At 39.8% G+C, this 17,077-nt stretch overlaps 1 protein-coding gene across 1 annotated transcript in view; it reads right to left on the reverse strand.

The window, feature by feature from the left end:
• Positions 1-9,704: 9,704 nt before the first annotated feature.
• Positions 9,705-17,077, reverse strand: part of LOC135471163 (U6 snRNA-associated Sm-like protein LSm4) — a 36,562-nt gene continuing 29,189 nt past the window's right edge. The window contains exon 5 of the mRNA XM_064750255.1: positions 9,705-10,459. Within this exon, the coding sequence (XP_064606325.1) occupies positions 10,383-10,459 (77 nt within the window). The 3' untranslated portion in view covers positions 9,705-10,382. The remainder of the gene's footprint in view (positions 10,460-17,077) is intronic.

Genomic DNA, 17,077 nt, shown 5'->3' on the forward strand with positions numbered 1-17,077 from the left:
CTTACTTCTTCTCTGGCCCCCCCTGGGAGGGTCTGCCAGCAAGCTGTGAATGGGTGTCTTGCCCGGTTTTATGCCACCATAATGCTGGCCGCCGTCGTATAAGTGAAATATTTTCGAATGTTGCGTAAAACACCAAATAAATAAATAAATAAATAAATAAATAAATAAGTTTACACATGTTTCTTGGGCAATATAACCGACGGCTTTCGGCAATTTGAATAGGACGATTTCGTCGCTGGGGGCGTGTAATGTGCAACTATCTATGCATTTATATGAAGAGTTAGAATAAAACCCAAACTGAGGTAAATTGATGGAGTATTTCGCCGGTTACCTCTGACCATTTGCCATTATCACGCTGTCATTGTTGCCTTGGTTTTTCTCTTTGTGCTGCACGTCTTAGTTATATTGAATGATTTGACCATACCCTTTATAAATAGGCGCAAAGGCCTGAAACCGTGTTCGTGACATACTACCTAAGCGCATGTGCCGAGCTGTTCACTACTGTAGACAAGATTGACCACTGGGGCCTGTGCGATGCACGCATATAGTTTTGTGTAGGCTTAGCATCATCACTTGTGAACTCGGGCCCAACTTCTTAATCCGCATTCATCAATAAAATTGTTTCAGGTGTTGGATACAATAATATGCTGTACATACTTTGCATAAAGAGAATACTTGTGTATAAAGCATGATTAGAAACAAAGATTGAGACAAACTCTTTTACATTGCTTCCGATCTGATCACCATGACGCCAGTGACCATGACATTTCTGTACCGAATTTCCTAGTGGCACCCATATAAAGCGAACCTAGAGAGCGGCGCATCTTCAAATATTAACTTTGTATTCTTGAATAAACCAGGATTCCTCGAGTAAGAATCACCTGGTCCATGTGCATTGTTTCCGCGTCCCTGATCATATAACGTCATGACAACACAGCATCTGAGGAATTGTAGACAAGTGACGTCTAATGAATCACTGCAATGTTTTACGTAATTCTTATAAAGTGCCCATGGTGCTGGAGACTCAAAAGAATACTTTTCAACCATTTACAGGAACCATTAGAATAAAATTTTACTGAAGTATATACAATGTGCCTGATTTCAGAGGTTACGTGTGACCATGCTAGCACGCAAAATGTCGTCAATGTTCTTATTCTTCTTGTATTTTATAACGATTGCAGGTTGAGGTATATGTTTCGGTATTAAAAGAAATGGCATAGGGAAGGGAATTTTAGAAACAGACAATGATCTCTAACAAACGTCTATCCTTCTTATACGGTATTATGGACTGACAATTAACGTTTACCGACGAAAACCCCAAATAAATACATCGCGATTGAATATTTTAAATTCTTTAACAAATGTAACTTCAAGTGATCACAAGTTACGTGTGATCACTTGCCAATTATCACATCACATGTCGATGTCAAAATCAAACTTCATCTTGTTTGCCATCATATTTTCTACTGTCAAATTTTTCTGATAATTAAGGGACAGTGATGTCCATTGTCCGTTTTTTGTTCTTTTTTTTGTTTGTTTGTTTGTTTGTTTTTACAGGGGGTGGGCAGTATTTAATTCACCGTTCGTTGCACACATCCATGGGCTATAACCATTATGCCCATATAGCATGACACAAGTTGGTACATGATGCATGCCAAGCCCATCCCTAAGGAAGCCAGGAGTCATGGCTTTGCTAAACATCCGCTTGGAATCATTGTTCCTAAAGGCAGTGTTTACCATACCCTGCATGGCAGCAAGTGGAAGCTATACACTAACCTCACTGACAGCCTCGTGATATCTTTCTTCTGCACTGACCACTCAGTAAACACTGTCCAGTCGCCAGCTGTGAAGGATGCCCGCTACAATTCCGGACACGTCCACCCGAACCAGAAACGCATGTGGGATTGATGACGACGGCCCCGTGTTGTGTTCGTTTGTAAGCAATAACCTAAGTCATTTTGAGCATTCCGCGTAATGACATTATTAGGCTATTGTTAAGTGTTAACACTTAACAATGACCTATTTGTTATACAACTGAACCTGTCCGAGGTCTTAAACCTCGGGGAAAAAAATAACGATCGAGTGTACACATACAGATTGAGCCGGCCTAGTTCAATTCCATTGAAGGGAACCCTTTCGATCTCCCTGTTTTCGGCGGGCAATGCACTCTCTATCCAGGGCTTGTAACATCGTCTTATGGGTTTTCGTGGCTTTCACACTTTAAGCACAAAGGCAGAAAACCGACGCCTTGCATTGAAAAAAAGTACCGCTGAACATACTACAGTCTACAGCATAAGCAGACTGCTTCCAGTTCATTTTGATTCTCACGATTCAATCGATCTCGTGTTCAAAATTTTACGTTGTTTTTAATGTTGACACGAAAGTGTGAATACCACGAAAACTCGAGTCGGGACGATATATTCCTAAGTCCCTTTTGATATTCGTTTTAATATTTTGCAGAATTTGGGAATCAAGAAATAATGAAATTTATTCCCCCGTCCACATTTCCTCATCAATGTTTACAAAAAACGCGGAGAGCAAACAGTAATTAGAGCAGTAGAGCAGCCCCCACCCCCGGCCCAATGCGTTTAGCATAAAGTTACCTCCCTTTGCTACCGTACAATATGAAAGAACTACTGCTCTCCGGGATTAAAAAACGCTCCAACTACAGGACGGTCACGTGGTACGATTCCATTGGATCCCGTTTATAGCTATATTCTAATTGTATGTATATACGTGTACGGGATTTAAAGGCACTCAGTGCTGAATGCAGAAATACACACAAGGTCAACACAAAATAGATCTTAGCATAAAGCTTAGATTTTAAGATGTTTGTTAAAGTTAACCGTAACTCAGTGTCACGAACAGTAAATTTTAAACGCTCATTTTAATTTATGTCCACAGGCGTAAACTGATTTAAGCACATCGCAATTGTGGCATATCAAATTCAACTCCACTACACTGATGCTTCTTATATTGTGTCGTGCATGTCTTATTTGTCAATTTTAACAAATGCAGAAGACCCCAAAAATCTGATTATCCGACGCTTTGTGGGAGTAATATCTTTCTGTATTAAGTCCTTAATGTTTCGATAGAAAGCTCAGGGTTGATTTTATTGATTTGATTGGTGTTTTACGCCGTACTCAAGAATATTTCACTTATGCGACAGCGGCCAGCATTTTGGCGGGAGGAAAACAGGCAGACTCCGATGGCCCATGACCATCCACAGGCTACTGGCAAACCCTCACGTACGGCCGGAGAGGAAGCCAGCATGAGCTGGACTTGAACTCAAAACGACCGCATTGGTAAGAGGCTTCTGGGTCATTGAGTCGCGATGACGTGCTAACCTCTTCGTCCACGGAGGCCCCATCAGAAATGATCGAAACCTACAACGCTGTTTTTCTTGGTGGTATCCACAATGATGCCTGGTATGAAGTACAAACAAGAGAATGCCAGGTTTGAACTTGTCCCGTCAGGTAAATCCTCCTGGACAAGGCTATGTACACCAGCGTACTGGGTTTCGGCAAGGTCGGACAAAGGAATCTTCCTTTTTATCGTGTTTTCCGAAAAGTCTGCCAATAAACCGAAGTCTAATGTGCCGATTTCACCGGCACAGTTCTGCATGGCATTCAGCTGTTTTACTCCGAGAAAAGAGTTTGGCTATCAGCGATATACCACACAGAGAGTAAAGCCTTACCAGACGGCAGTATCACCAACTCTGCGAGGAAATGCCTCGCAGCGGAGACGAGCGAAGGATCGGCAAGCCGGTCCAGTAGCTCCGGGAGACTGGGCGAAACGCTCGCCAACAACCCACCACCATCCCCCTCTTCAGTGAGCACGAGCGACCATATGCCAGCGGTGTAATACGTTCAACAGGAAACGCAACAGATATCTGGCAGGCTATGTAGAGAAGAACGCACCAATGGCAATGTAGAAGCATTCGTTGGAGTCACTTGTTCCTCTATTATTCCTAGTCCAGCGGCAGGTTTTGGTTACTTCTGCCTCATATCCGTTCGCTCGCGCCCACCCAGCCTAGCGCTTGCGGATATTTGTAATATCAACAGATGCCACAAGTAGCCCTACATTAATGGTGTCGATTTTGTACAGATGGATGCCTCGCCGGGGGGATTCCACTATTCAACATTTGGGAAGGGTGTCCGTAAGTGTTTTGCGATGCTACTTACCACATTATGAGGGAAAGGCAAGCTTATATTAGCTTGAGTAATAATAATGTCGTATAAGTGACATTCTCACTGGGAAGAGATTTTTATCACGCACAAGAGATAGGAATGCGGATGCTCGAAAAGCACATGCTCAGTTGAAAGCTTTTATATAGTAAAGGACGAGGGATGAGAGGAGAACAATTACGAAGTACCCATGTTATGAATGCATTTATTGTTTTGATTGGTGTTTGATACTGTACTAAATAATTTTACAAATTAGGCTTCCAGTTTTATGCGACAAAGAAAAGGGAGTGCCCGGAGTATACCACCGACCATGCCTAGGTACCTGGAAACATTCTGATTTAAAGCTGCAGCCCAAACAGCAGGAGCTGGACGGATGAAGGCTATCAGTCATCCCATCAATAAGTATCAATTCAACGTCATGCATTACCCTTTGCCCTCTCCATACCGCCACAGAACAATCCAGTCCGATGCCTTTTGATTTAAAACTTTTAGGACACAAACCAGTAGATGATACAATGCAGTAACTTCTTCTTGCAAAAGCAGGTATTAATTGCGCTTTATCCACATCGGCACCATCAACGCAATGTTCACATCTATTGATAAAACACTGTTACGTCTCTCAGCTGCCAATACAACTATACACTCTGGACATTGAGATGCATTTTCATCCACATTTGCATTTAATATTAAATACTGCACCACATACAGGGTAAAATCAGAGCAGCGACATTCAGTGTGATACTAGGCAAATGGTCACATGTAACAGGGGAAATCCGGTCATTTGTCTACTTACTTCAGTTCAACTTTTATTGCGTCTGATCGTTTCCATGCTTAATTAGTAGCAAATGGTGATCCACATTACATGTATATTCACATCCACAGATAAGTTGGTGTAAATGGGATTACATGTTATAAAAGAATATTTCACTTACACGACGATGACCAGCATTATCATGGGTGAAAAAAGCCAGAAAACTGTGCCAGTCAAAATTTGGGTACAAACGACCATAATTGTCGCCAAATTATATGATGTAGGAGTCTGAAACTCGAACTTCATGAGTAACTTGCTGTGTGTATGATGAAGCCTGGCATGTACCAAGTTCCAATTCTATACACTGAAAACTGCCAACGTCCAAAATGGCCATAATGTCAAGATTAAACGCAAGGGTTAGAAACTCAGTGTGAGGTAATGCGAAGCCATGTATCAGGTTCAAAATCAGTAAGAGGAACCGTTTAAGAAAAAGACCAGGAAACTGGTGAAAACAATCAGCCATAATTATTTTGTTAAAATTGAACTTAAGAGTCCAAAACTCTAACCTAATCTGTAACTTATGTTGAAAGCCATGTATCAATTTTTATTTTATTTTAAATAAGACGAACCGTTTCAAAAAAAAATGTCCAGAAAGCTGTTAAAAGTCCAAAAAAATTGTCAAATATGTGTCAAAAACTCAAACTTGAACTGTAACTGTGAAGCCTTGTGCAAAAGTTTCAATACTATATCATGGGCTGCTTTAAAAGAAATATCTTTACGCACTGACGGACGAACAGACGTTCAAATCTCCCCGAAATCTCCTGGGTACCGATAGGGTACTAATGAAAACTATATCTGACGAGAAAATCCTGCATTTGATTGTTGCTTATGCTTATCAGTTCAGATAAAACTCAAATCCTGTTTTGTATAACAGAAGCATCCACATAAAGTGTAGGTATGGTAAATGACAAAAGAGAATCTGTAATCTGTTTCCAATAACGAAAAGACGAGTAATCCAAATCGCAATTTGCATTCGGCGTCTAAAACTTATTTTTAAAACACTCTTAAACGACTCTTTAAAAGAAACGAATCTCTCTGGTATTGGTGTTGCAAGTACAAATTTGGGACATCTATATATGCAGTTATAGTCCTCGTTACTCTGCCTGTTTGTACGTACACACTTCAGCTAGGGGTTGGGGGAATTCTGATTTATATGGGTCTGTAATCAATCATAGGTCTGTACGACATGTACTGAAAACCAGGGCAACAACCACTAATGGAGTATGCACAATAAATTTATGGGGACAAAAGTCGGATAAATATTCTTTGCGGCCGTGTGTAAATGCCTCATAATATCCTTGATTAATCTACTTATGAGTTGATCCCGAATTCCATCTCCGCCTCGGCGATATATTTATGTGTATTAATAATCGTGTCAGGTCCCATAAGAGGCCGGGCCGTCGAATATTTGACAGTAACAAATCAGAAATATGTAGGCAAATGCGTCTGGACTGTCTTAATCTGGTTTACGTATTACCACCTCGTTAAACTGCTGTCGCGAGACATGAAGGCGACGCCTTGTTCACACATCAAAAACCACGGTGTAACACTACACCAGATATAAAGCCTCGTTACTATTCTTTATTTCCTCTTGGGTAAACCAAAGACGTAATATTCTTGATCGTGCCTTCATGCACAACGCCCAGGTTACCAGATATGTCTACCGCCCAGTAACGTCATGCGACTTTATGCCGGTGCATGGATTCATACACCAGCAAAGACGGATTTCTTGGCTGGTGACAAGTCTTGTTTCTGGGTTTATGGCAGGGCGGTATAGGAAATAGAAGGAATGTTCTTGCATTCTGTAGATTGTTTTCAGTAATAAAATACAAAGGTCTCATTCCACACTTTTTGCCGGTACTCGATGAAAAACCCTTGCAATCCGTGCCTGTTATTTTCTGCATCTAACTTATTGCCATTCCCTATCATCTCTCATTCAAAAATTTAAGGTTACACGACACTGTTTTCCAACAGGACAAGAGAATTTTGCGATTTTGAAAAAGAAACATTAATTCAGTCGCCTTACCATTGATATTTATGAATGTATTTTGGGGGTTTAGCGTCGCACTTCGAGCGTTCGAGGCGGACGCTCTAACTACTAGGCCACGGAAACGATCAGTAAATGTACAATAAATGCGTCATTTAACTCTCTTCGTTTCCGTTATATGGTGGTAAATTTCATTTACTTTTATCAAAGCATATTGTGTGAACGTTATCATAAATACATGCATGACTGAAGAGCCTCAGAAATTTAGTTGTATAACCGGCAGAAATTGAAGTCTTCAGTAATTATAACATTATCGAACTATGCCTGGAGGTTAGTACTACAGAAAGGGGCATCATCCGAGTAGGTCTAATTTACCCAGCGAGATGGAAAACTGAGCGATGTTGCTCCATTCCGCTTGTGGTCATTTGACAGGTTTTAGCAGATTTCTAGTCTACGCACATCATGACTTAACATTCAATTCGTCCTAAGAGAAAATATATCAGTAGGCAACAAGAAAAACGAGATGTGTTCAAATAGTTTCCTCATTGGGATTCCATTATCTCCATCATTATAGCAAGATATTCAAGTATCTACTGCAGAGCATTATTTATCATCCAACCGTTGTGATGTTTTGTGCCCTATTCAAAAATCTCGCATAAACAATTGCGGTCAGGTTTAGGCCTGGAAGAAAAGCGACATACTGTGCCGGCAACTACTGCATCTGGCCAAGTACCTCACACACATCCTGATGCAAAGTCAAGAGCTGGTGGCATGGGCTGAAAAAATCAACTACTATAATGCTGAATGTGTTAACTGGGCTGCATTGTACAGTTTGTATTTCGAAGGAATCACCGTGTAATCAAGACCTTTGTTGGATACAATAATGCAATGGACCTGGCTGTTGAACTTATGCTTGGTATGCTGCTGACAGAACATTTCTCCACACCATGATAAGAACTGATTCTTTCGAGTTCGAACTTGGCATTAAAGGTAGAAACAGTACTAAGATAACAGGATAGGCAAACTGGGTTGATATTAAATTACCGATCACCTGTCTCACTTGTTTACCACAACAAGTTTCCATGTTATAGTAAATGTGATCAAATATAGTTGCCTAACATTTTTGACAAGTCCTATAATACAGTAGGACTTTTTCAGCTTCTCAACCATTCGGTCATAGGAGATATCTCCAAACTTGAAATGTACTCAGCAGACAGAAAGATGCTACCATAATTCCTCAACTCTTTCACATACTTCAGTGTATGGCAAAAACTATAATTTTATCAACTGGCACAAAGTAAAAAAAAAATACAAAAAGTTTGAAGAACTGTGGTATTCACAATCTTAGCCTTGCTGGGTGAGAAGAATCTATTCATTTATGTCACTTATGTTAGCACCGTACTCATGGAATGTTCACTCTGAGCTTTTGGGTGGAGGAAACTGAGTGTCTGAGATAAACCAGTGGCCTAAGGCACATTTCTAATGATGTTTCCAACCATGATAGCACATTATGTGTCCTGTTTATTTATTTATTTATTTATTTGTTTTTATTCAAGAATATTTCACTTATATGACAACTTCCAGCATTATGGTGGGAGGAAACCGGGCAGAGCTTTTAAGGAAACCCACGATCATCTGCAGGTTGCTGGCAGACTTTCCCATGTACAGCCAGAGAGAAAGCCATTATGAGCTGGACTTGAACACACATCAACCACACTGGTGTGTTTCCTAATCATTGAAATGCAAGCATATTAACAACTAGACAACAGCCTGTTCCCACTCTGGCCCGGAGAAAAAGGAAAAAGACACCGTTATACCAACATCAAACTGTCTGTTTCTGTTTAACAGTTTTACGCTAAACTCTCTTGTTTGACTTACAGGATTGTAGCCAGGGTTTTGGGTAGAGGAAATCAGAATGAGCCTAGTGAAAGTACCCCATCTTTTCAGAGTGCTACAAGATTCTCATCATATCAGCAAATATTTCAATTCCAGGTGATCTGTGACATGTCAAAAGTCAAGGGTGAACCATGTAGCACTTGTCCTCAAACCAGAACTTGAAGGCAATGGAAACACTAAAATGAAGTATATATCACATGAGAAACCATTATATATACTGTCCAGGAAATAGTTCAATTTATTTTTCTTCTCAGATTTTTTCCAACTTAGTAAAATGGTATTAAAACATCATATTCTACACTGGTAAATAGTGCCCCAGAGGGTATCAGTGATGACTCGTCCATATTTGTGGCTTAAAAAAAATTTGTTTCAACATACATTCGGCATATGCAGCATATACATATGTCTATATGTATGTGCATTTTGAATTAAGAAATCTAACGGTCTGTTTGTTTTATGTGGCAAAGACCTAACGTGACATCACTGGTCCAAATATGATCAGAAAAGGCCATGGTAGAAACTAAAGTTTCAAATGCATTTTAATGGGTTGAAAAAATTCTAAAAAAAAAAAGAAAAAATGAATCAAACTATTTTTATGGACAGTGTTTCATGGTCTAATACTTATCCTTAGAGTTTTCTTTGCCTTTAAAGACTGCAGTTGTATGGTGATAAAGAGAATGAAAAAGTACATGTATTACGGAAATCTAAAAGGTTTATTTCTGAATACATCTCACATTTGGAGATATCTGATATTTTGTTTTCATCCACAATTACAAGTTTATGGCTCTTGAGTACAAAAAAAAAAAAACAGAAAAAAAAAACAAACATTACCTCAACACAAAAGTTGCACAATTTCTTCATTTCTAGTCTTTTGCTTTGAATGCTGCCTAGAAATCTTGAACAAAGATACTCAAAGAACATAAAGTATACAATATTACTTTGTGGTAATTCACTTCCGTTTTGTTTTCATATGAACTTATTTTTTTGAAACATATCTCATTTGCACCGAGCAAAAGGAATAAATAATTGCTAAACAAAATGTCTGCAACATTCTTTCAAAAAAAAACAAATGATATTCTCTTCAAAAAAAAAATGAGTACATGGGTACTTTTCTGGTGTAGGGTTCAATTTGCGGAATATACAGGTACAAGCTACATGGATCACGCACAACAACAGCCCCCTACCCCTTGCTCATCCCACAAACCCAACACCCGATCCTGCACCTGTTGCTTTCTACCCAGAATGTCTGCACCATCAAAGAGAAATTTCCACACAAAGTTCATCCTTCCAAAGGCAGTCTTTCTTTGAACCATGTTCTTGTCTTGAGACATCCAAGATTCTGGCTCTCATACAGTCAGTGACCTGTTCTTCACCCACAGCATGCTTGACCACAGCTCATCTCATCCTCTAGCTCTGAGAATCCTGGCTCCCTGGTTATTGTTCACACACAAAGTTGATGATGATGATGAACATAGCAAAAGGTGATGGTGACCTCTAATCCCTAGTCTCCCCGACCTTTGCCCTGCCGAGGAGGCCCACCTCGTCCCCCTCTTCCTCCTCCCCGGCCTCCGAAGGCCCCTGAAATAGCAAGAAAACATACTGTTAACACAATTTCAGCTGCATTAAGTATGCGAAAAAGACTTTAAAAGTACATCCGTAATAACAGAAATCAAACTTTACAAATGGTGTTGGGATCTCATAGAAGTAATGTTAAGAGGTACACAAATGTATGTGATTTTCGAAAGTTGACAAACAGATAAAATAGTAAACGTGTTTTTTATCACGTTTACAAGTATTAAAGTACAGGTAGGAGCCAGTGAAAATGTGTCCTTCACAATAAACACCAAGCCTTACAGGGATAAGACAAAAGTAATGTTCAGGTGTATTAAATGATTTTTCAAAAGTTCATAAACAGACAAAGTGCTGACAGACTGGTTATAGTTAGGATCAAATTTTTTTCCGAGCATTTGTAGACACCTTTAAAACAGTTGTTTAAATTATATAATGTATTGTACAATCACTGCATAATTAAAAAAAAAAAAAAAAAAGAAAGAAAAAAAAGAAACGAACAGAACATTATTAAACATGTATAGAGTCAAAGTCTACCACAGATTTGTTGATTACACGCTTCTTTTCAGCATTCAGAGAACTGTTCAAATTTTATAATGTTGGGAGCATATATTAAACAATTAAATTTAAAAAACAAACAAAACATTGTTAAATGTCTATTAAGCAAAATGTCTGGGAAATCAACATAACATTGGTCTCATGTCAGTTGTTGATAAAGTGAGCAAATAACTCCATTATTAGCATCATTTTTTGCTCATCATCAGCCTCTGTGACTTGCTAGCTTTATCTTACATGATAAATGGCTCAGTAGATCTCCTCCGACTCGGAAGAGAGGCCTTGTGAAAAGTCCATAGTTCTTGTTACAAGTCTTGCACCATCCGAGGTATAAATCTCTCCTTCAGACAGTAAACAGTGCTCAAGTACTGACACACTGGTATTTGTCCTTTATTTCTAGCCGACTACTGTGTCGAAAAGATCATAAAATATTCCTGATAGTATCAGGGTTGTAAAGCTGTCAATGCCTCCCACAGCTGATATCCTAACCTCAAAACTGGGTGGCAGTATGGCCACAGTGAGATCTCCCAACATATATATAAGTTGCACCACAGTGAAATCTCCCAACATATATATAAGTTGCACCATGACAGACAAGAAAATACATCTGAGGTCAGTGTCAGAGACCAAATTCCGATTACCAGACAATTTAGAAGAGAGCAACCTTCATGAATAACCTGCTATGTGTAATAATGTGAACAGCATATTGATTCTGCCATTCAAACTGGTCATTTTAAAACATTTTCTGTTTATTTTCTCAATATATGTCTAAACAATTATATGTCTGTTCAAAATCACAAAAAAATTCTTGAAATTTCTGAAGCTGGTCAAACTTTTTGCAACTATAAATTACACAGGTACATTTTTTGGGTTTTACCTGATCAACAAATATGGATTTTTGAAAGAGACAAAATCAAAATAAAGAAACAGAAATTAACAATCGATTAAAACATGCTTGCATGTGTTTCTTAAATATGCACATATGCAAGCACTGTTCTGACTGGATCCAATGACAACGATTTAGTGAATTCCCCAAAACTGATACCAGATAAGTGAATGTGTCAAGCTTGGGAACCCTTCAATGCTAGCAGGATGTTGAAGGAAATGTGTGTGGTCCAAAAACATTTTTTCTGGTCTAGCTACATGTACCTGTACAAGACATATCAAAACAAGAGATCAGCAAACTGGCAAGGGCTAGACCAAAACATGAAAACCTAAACCAGCACAATCACCTGCAAACCAGCAACAGTACTTACCAAAAAAACAAGGGTAGTACCAAAATCAGTAAAAGTGGTGCCAAGCCAAAAAGAGCAGCACCAAAGCCAGCATGTACAGTACCATGCCAAATCAAAAAGAGCAGTTCCAAGCCTGCAAAGGAACTAGCAAACCAACAAGAGCGCTACAAAGCCAGCATTGGCGGTGTCAAGCTTGTGAGGGCAGTACCAAGCCAACTTAAGGAATACCAAACCAACAAGAGCAGTACCAAACCAGCAAGGGCAGTACCAAGCCAATAAGAACATTACCAAACAAGAACAGTACCAAAACAACAAGAGCAGTACCAAACCAGCGAGGGCAGTACCAAGCCAATAAGAACATTACCAAACAAGAACAGTACCAAACCAACAAGAGCAGTACCAAACCAGCGAGGGCAGTACCAAGCCAATAAGAACATTGCCAAACAAGAACAGTACCAAACCAACAAGAGCAGTACCAAACCAGCGAGGGCAGTACCAAGCCAATAAGAACATTACCAAACAAGAACAGTACCAAGCCAACTTAAGGAATACCAAACCAACAAGAGCAGTACCAAACCAGCGAGGGCAGTACCAAGCCAATAAGAACATTACCAAACAAGAACAGTACCAAGCCAACAACAACAGTACCAAACCAGCAAGGGCAGTGCCAAGCACCAATCTGCAAGATCACTGTCATGCCAGTATTGGCTGTGTTAAATCAACTATGGCGGTACAAAGACAGAAAGGGCAGTACCCAACCAACAAGGACAGTACCATACCAGTAAGGACAGTACCAAGCCAACAAAAACAGTACCAAATCAACAAGGACAGAATCAAACCTAAAAAAGCACTACTACAAGAACAACATCTACTAAACCTGGGTACGCAGAGCATCAGAGAGCCTGTTCCTGACGTCTGTGAAAGGTTATTTATTGCAGCAGGGAGGTACATGTGCCTCTGTAGTGTTATCACTCAGGCTCACTGTGGCAGCTAATTGACTCAAGAGCCAAGGAGTTCTCACTAGACCACAACCCACTACTATACCACTACTACTCAGACGCCAATTAGAACTGCCTGTATCACCCAAATTGAGCCAATATCAGTCCTTTTTCTAACAGACCATCGCATAACTCCTTCCAGATGAATAGAAATTTCTCAGTAGTAACACATTCCTGCCATGCTCTTGGTTTAAGCTTACACGATTTGACACCGTTAATGCTTTGATTATGGGGATATCAACTTTTGGTAAGGCACAAAATGTACACACTTTAAAAAAGTCTGAGAGATATTTGAAAAGTATATGGTAAATGACTTAAAATTTAGCCCAGAATGGTGTAGAAGGCAAATAAATGTCATTAAATATTACTTTTTGGTACTGACCTTTTATTTTTCTAGTAGGATATCATGTTACCTTGCTGACAATTCTCAAAACACCTTTCTATCAGAAGTCCTATCAGAAGGACTTTCAGAATCATGTAAAAAAGTGCAGCTTAGGGTGAAATTTTAAATGATTCTTTTGTTCTAAATTTATTTTCTACCATGAGTATTTCAATACTGTATGAAGTCCGGCTGTCTTCTAGAAATTTAATTTTAATACTGAGATGAAATTGTCTGGCAGAAGTTTTGGCTCCACTTTGGTTTTTATGTTTTTGGAACATGTATTACACCAGAAATGGTACACTATTCATTTAAAGAAAAGACATTTACCAAAATGCAAAATAAAAATGTATAGTTTTGCAGCTTATAAACTGAGTAAAACATAAAAGTAGTACAAAAACACATGTACCCCAAAATAAAATGTAGTTAAGGTGTCAGGCTCTCCAGTGTAACGTCCACAAAACATGACGACAAAGCCATTTGTAACATTTTAAAGAACTTTATTTTATGAACAACAATAATTAGGCGAATATACTGGCACATAGATAATATCTATGTATTGTGTTATGAATGCAAGCACACAATCCCTAATGTTATCTCCTAATGGGATCTACTGTTATCTGAAATCAATGAGGACCAGATTTCAAGGTCAAGGTACTATCCTGTTACCATCAGGGCCACTACAGTTGCCCACACAAGGGTTCTCTGGCAAAAGGAGGCAAGACTCCGCTAATGAACCATTACAAGGAGGGTTAGGCTAGGGGGGTGTGGGGGGGGGAGATATCCAGTCTGGATCAGATAGTCCCTGTCTGTAATGATAGGCTGTTAAGGCCCAGTAGTCAGGTATGCAACCACACTTTAGTTCTTATTATTTCTGTGGTGAAAATGATCCACCATCAGTAATAGTCTCTTAATGTAGCTTGAGAGGGGCCTTTGAAGTTAGCCTGTCACTGGTATGGGTATAGCCTGATAGGATCTTTAGGAAGCTTAAGAGGGCCAGAGGGCTCTGAAGTCAGTCTTCCACAGGTGGTTGATATAGCTGGGGCCCATATCCTCATCTGACAGTTCATTCTGCACTACCAGGTACTTATGATACCTTGGGGAGTTCTTCTCTATATGGAAAATGTACTCAACACATGCAAATTGTCAAGGTCACCTTTACAAGATCAATACAAGATCCTTTCCATAGATCAACACCACAAACTACAGGTTTAAAATGAGCATTACTTATATATGAAAGCAAATTCTGTTAAATAATACATGTACTGTAACCTTTTTAAGGTGTTTAATTCAAGCACATTCTGAGGACATTTTTCTGAGTTAATAAAAAAAATTATAATTTTTGTTAAGCTCTGAAATTGGCCAATCCAATTTATGTCATTTCTTCACCCCCTTTCACTCGATCAACTGCACACTTTCCAGGTGTATTACTAATGACCCAAATAGTGAAGTGTTGAGAAGTTGAAAAAAAAAGTGTTCTGTGGTACCACATACTTGGAAAGTCAGAAGTAAGGTACTCTCTCTCTTTCAATGTTGGGAGTACCATACTCACTCTGATCAAAAATTATCCACTGCACTGGACAAATAGTTTTGAAACAGTTTGGTGTGGTCTTTGAAATGGACAGTTTATACCTCAGCACATACATTATGAACAGTCTTTAAAATTAAAGAGACTCTGACAGAGAAGCACATGAGGTATGGCATAGAATGTACCAAAAATACACACTGTCAGGTGCCCTATCCTTAAAGAGCCAGGTATACAGCACGTGAGATCAAATACGGAGGGCCAGCATCACATTTAGCAGTAAACAAACACACACTTTTGCCTGCAGTCTGCACACCTTGTCACCACATAAGGGCACATAGAGGGCTGTACAGGTGCAGGTAAGTACATATATCCCTATACACACAAGTCAGAGCATTCTCACACAGACTGTGGTCAGATTGATTTACATGTACTCAAATGTTCAGTAACAAAGATTTACATTATACACAAGGTAATAAAAAAGGGAATAGAAGGAAATCATTAAAAATATGTTTGCTGGGGTAATCCGACAGACACCCTGCCCTCCCCAAATGGATGGACACCCTTGCCCTCTCCAAAGGCCCAACACCCCTACCCTCCACAAAGAATGGACACCCCTACCATCCACAAAGGATGGACACCCCTAACCTCCACAAAGAATGGACACCTGTACCCTCCACAAAGGACGGACACCCCACCCTCCTCACAGGACGGACACTCTACCCTCCCCAAAGGACGGACACCCCTACCCTCCCCATAGGGCAGACACCCCACCCTCCCCAAAGACCCAACACTCCTACCCTCCACAAAGAATGGACACCCCTACCCTCCACAAAGGACAGACACCCCACCCTCCTCACAGGACGGACACCCCCTACCCTCCTCAAAGCATGGACAGTCCACCCTCCCCAAAGGACGGACACCTCACCCTCACCAAAGGACACCTCTACACTCCCCATAGGACAGACATCCCCACCCTCCCCAAGGAAGGAATATATACTCTTGTTTATAATGGGCTCTTCATGGAAACTCTTCTCTAAATTTTTCTCTCATTGTTAAATTTTTAAAATCACTTTCTTTTTCATTAGTCAGAATAAAAAAAAATTCTCTACATGTGCCTTACATTTTTTGATATGGTTGGGTTATGCACAGACATGGAAACCTATTACAATTTAACCCAATAACATTGGCGTAATAGTAAACATATAATATTACAGTCAAAGAGCTACAGATGTGTGGTTGAGGTTCTTTTCAATTGCTAGTCATGGAAGTCACCCGAGACATGGGTTCAATCCCATCCTTGGACGAAATATTTCAATGGCTCCTCTGTTCCGTAGTTCTCAGGACTTTGGGTAGTCAATGGTGTTCTTTTGTCTTTTTCCACCAGATGGTTTTACGGCCTGGGTTATCTCCCTTAGAGGCATTCTCCGAGATGCAGCACATGTCAGCCAGTGTTAATCTAAAACAAGTGATGCTAGAGGAGATCAAAGCTTAGCTGGGGCTTGTTTGATGGTACAGTCTAAACTATATGTCAGACCATCCCTTACTGAGGTGATAAGGCACACACTGTCCTGCTTTTCCCTTCTACTGAAGCCAATAGCTGGCAGAGGATTAAAGAGATTTACTTGGTTCTGGCTGACAGGCTTGCCCTAAAATGTGCTGACAGCAAATACAGGCAGCAAAAATCCTGGCCACAACCCATCAAAATTCAAGAATCTTTCCTTGCACACAGCCTGTTTTCTGGAGAAAGAATCTGGTGAGATAGTATGAACAGTTTAACAGCTTTAAATTACAATGGATATGTATGACAGATGCATATACACTGATACTGAAGTCTGGAGCCCCATGGGGTGACCAGAAAATGGCTAGAATGACGAGGACATGTGTACCATGTCATACTTGTCTTGTTATTCTCCAAAACACATTCGCTGTATA

The sequence above is a fragment of the Liolophura sinensis genome, chromosome 7 (assembly GCF_032854445.1).
Source record: "Liolophura sinensis isolate JHLJ2023 chromosome 7, CUHK_Ljap_v2, whole genome shotgun sequence".
Lineage (NCBI taxonomy): Eukaryota > Metazoa > Mollusca > Polyplacophora > Chitonida > Chitonidae > Liolophura > Liolophura sinensis.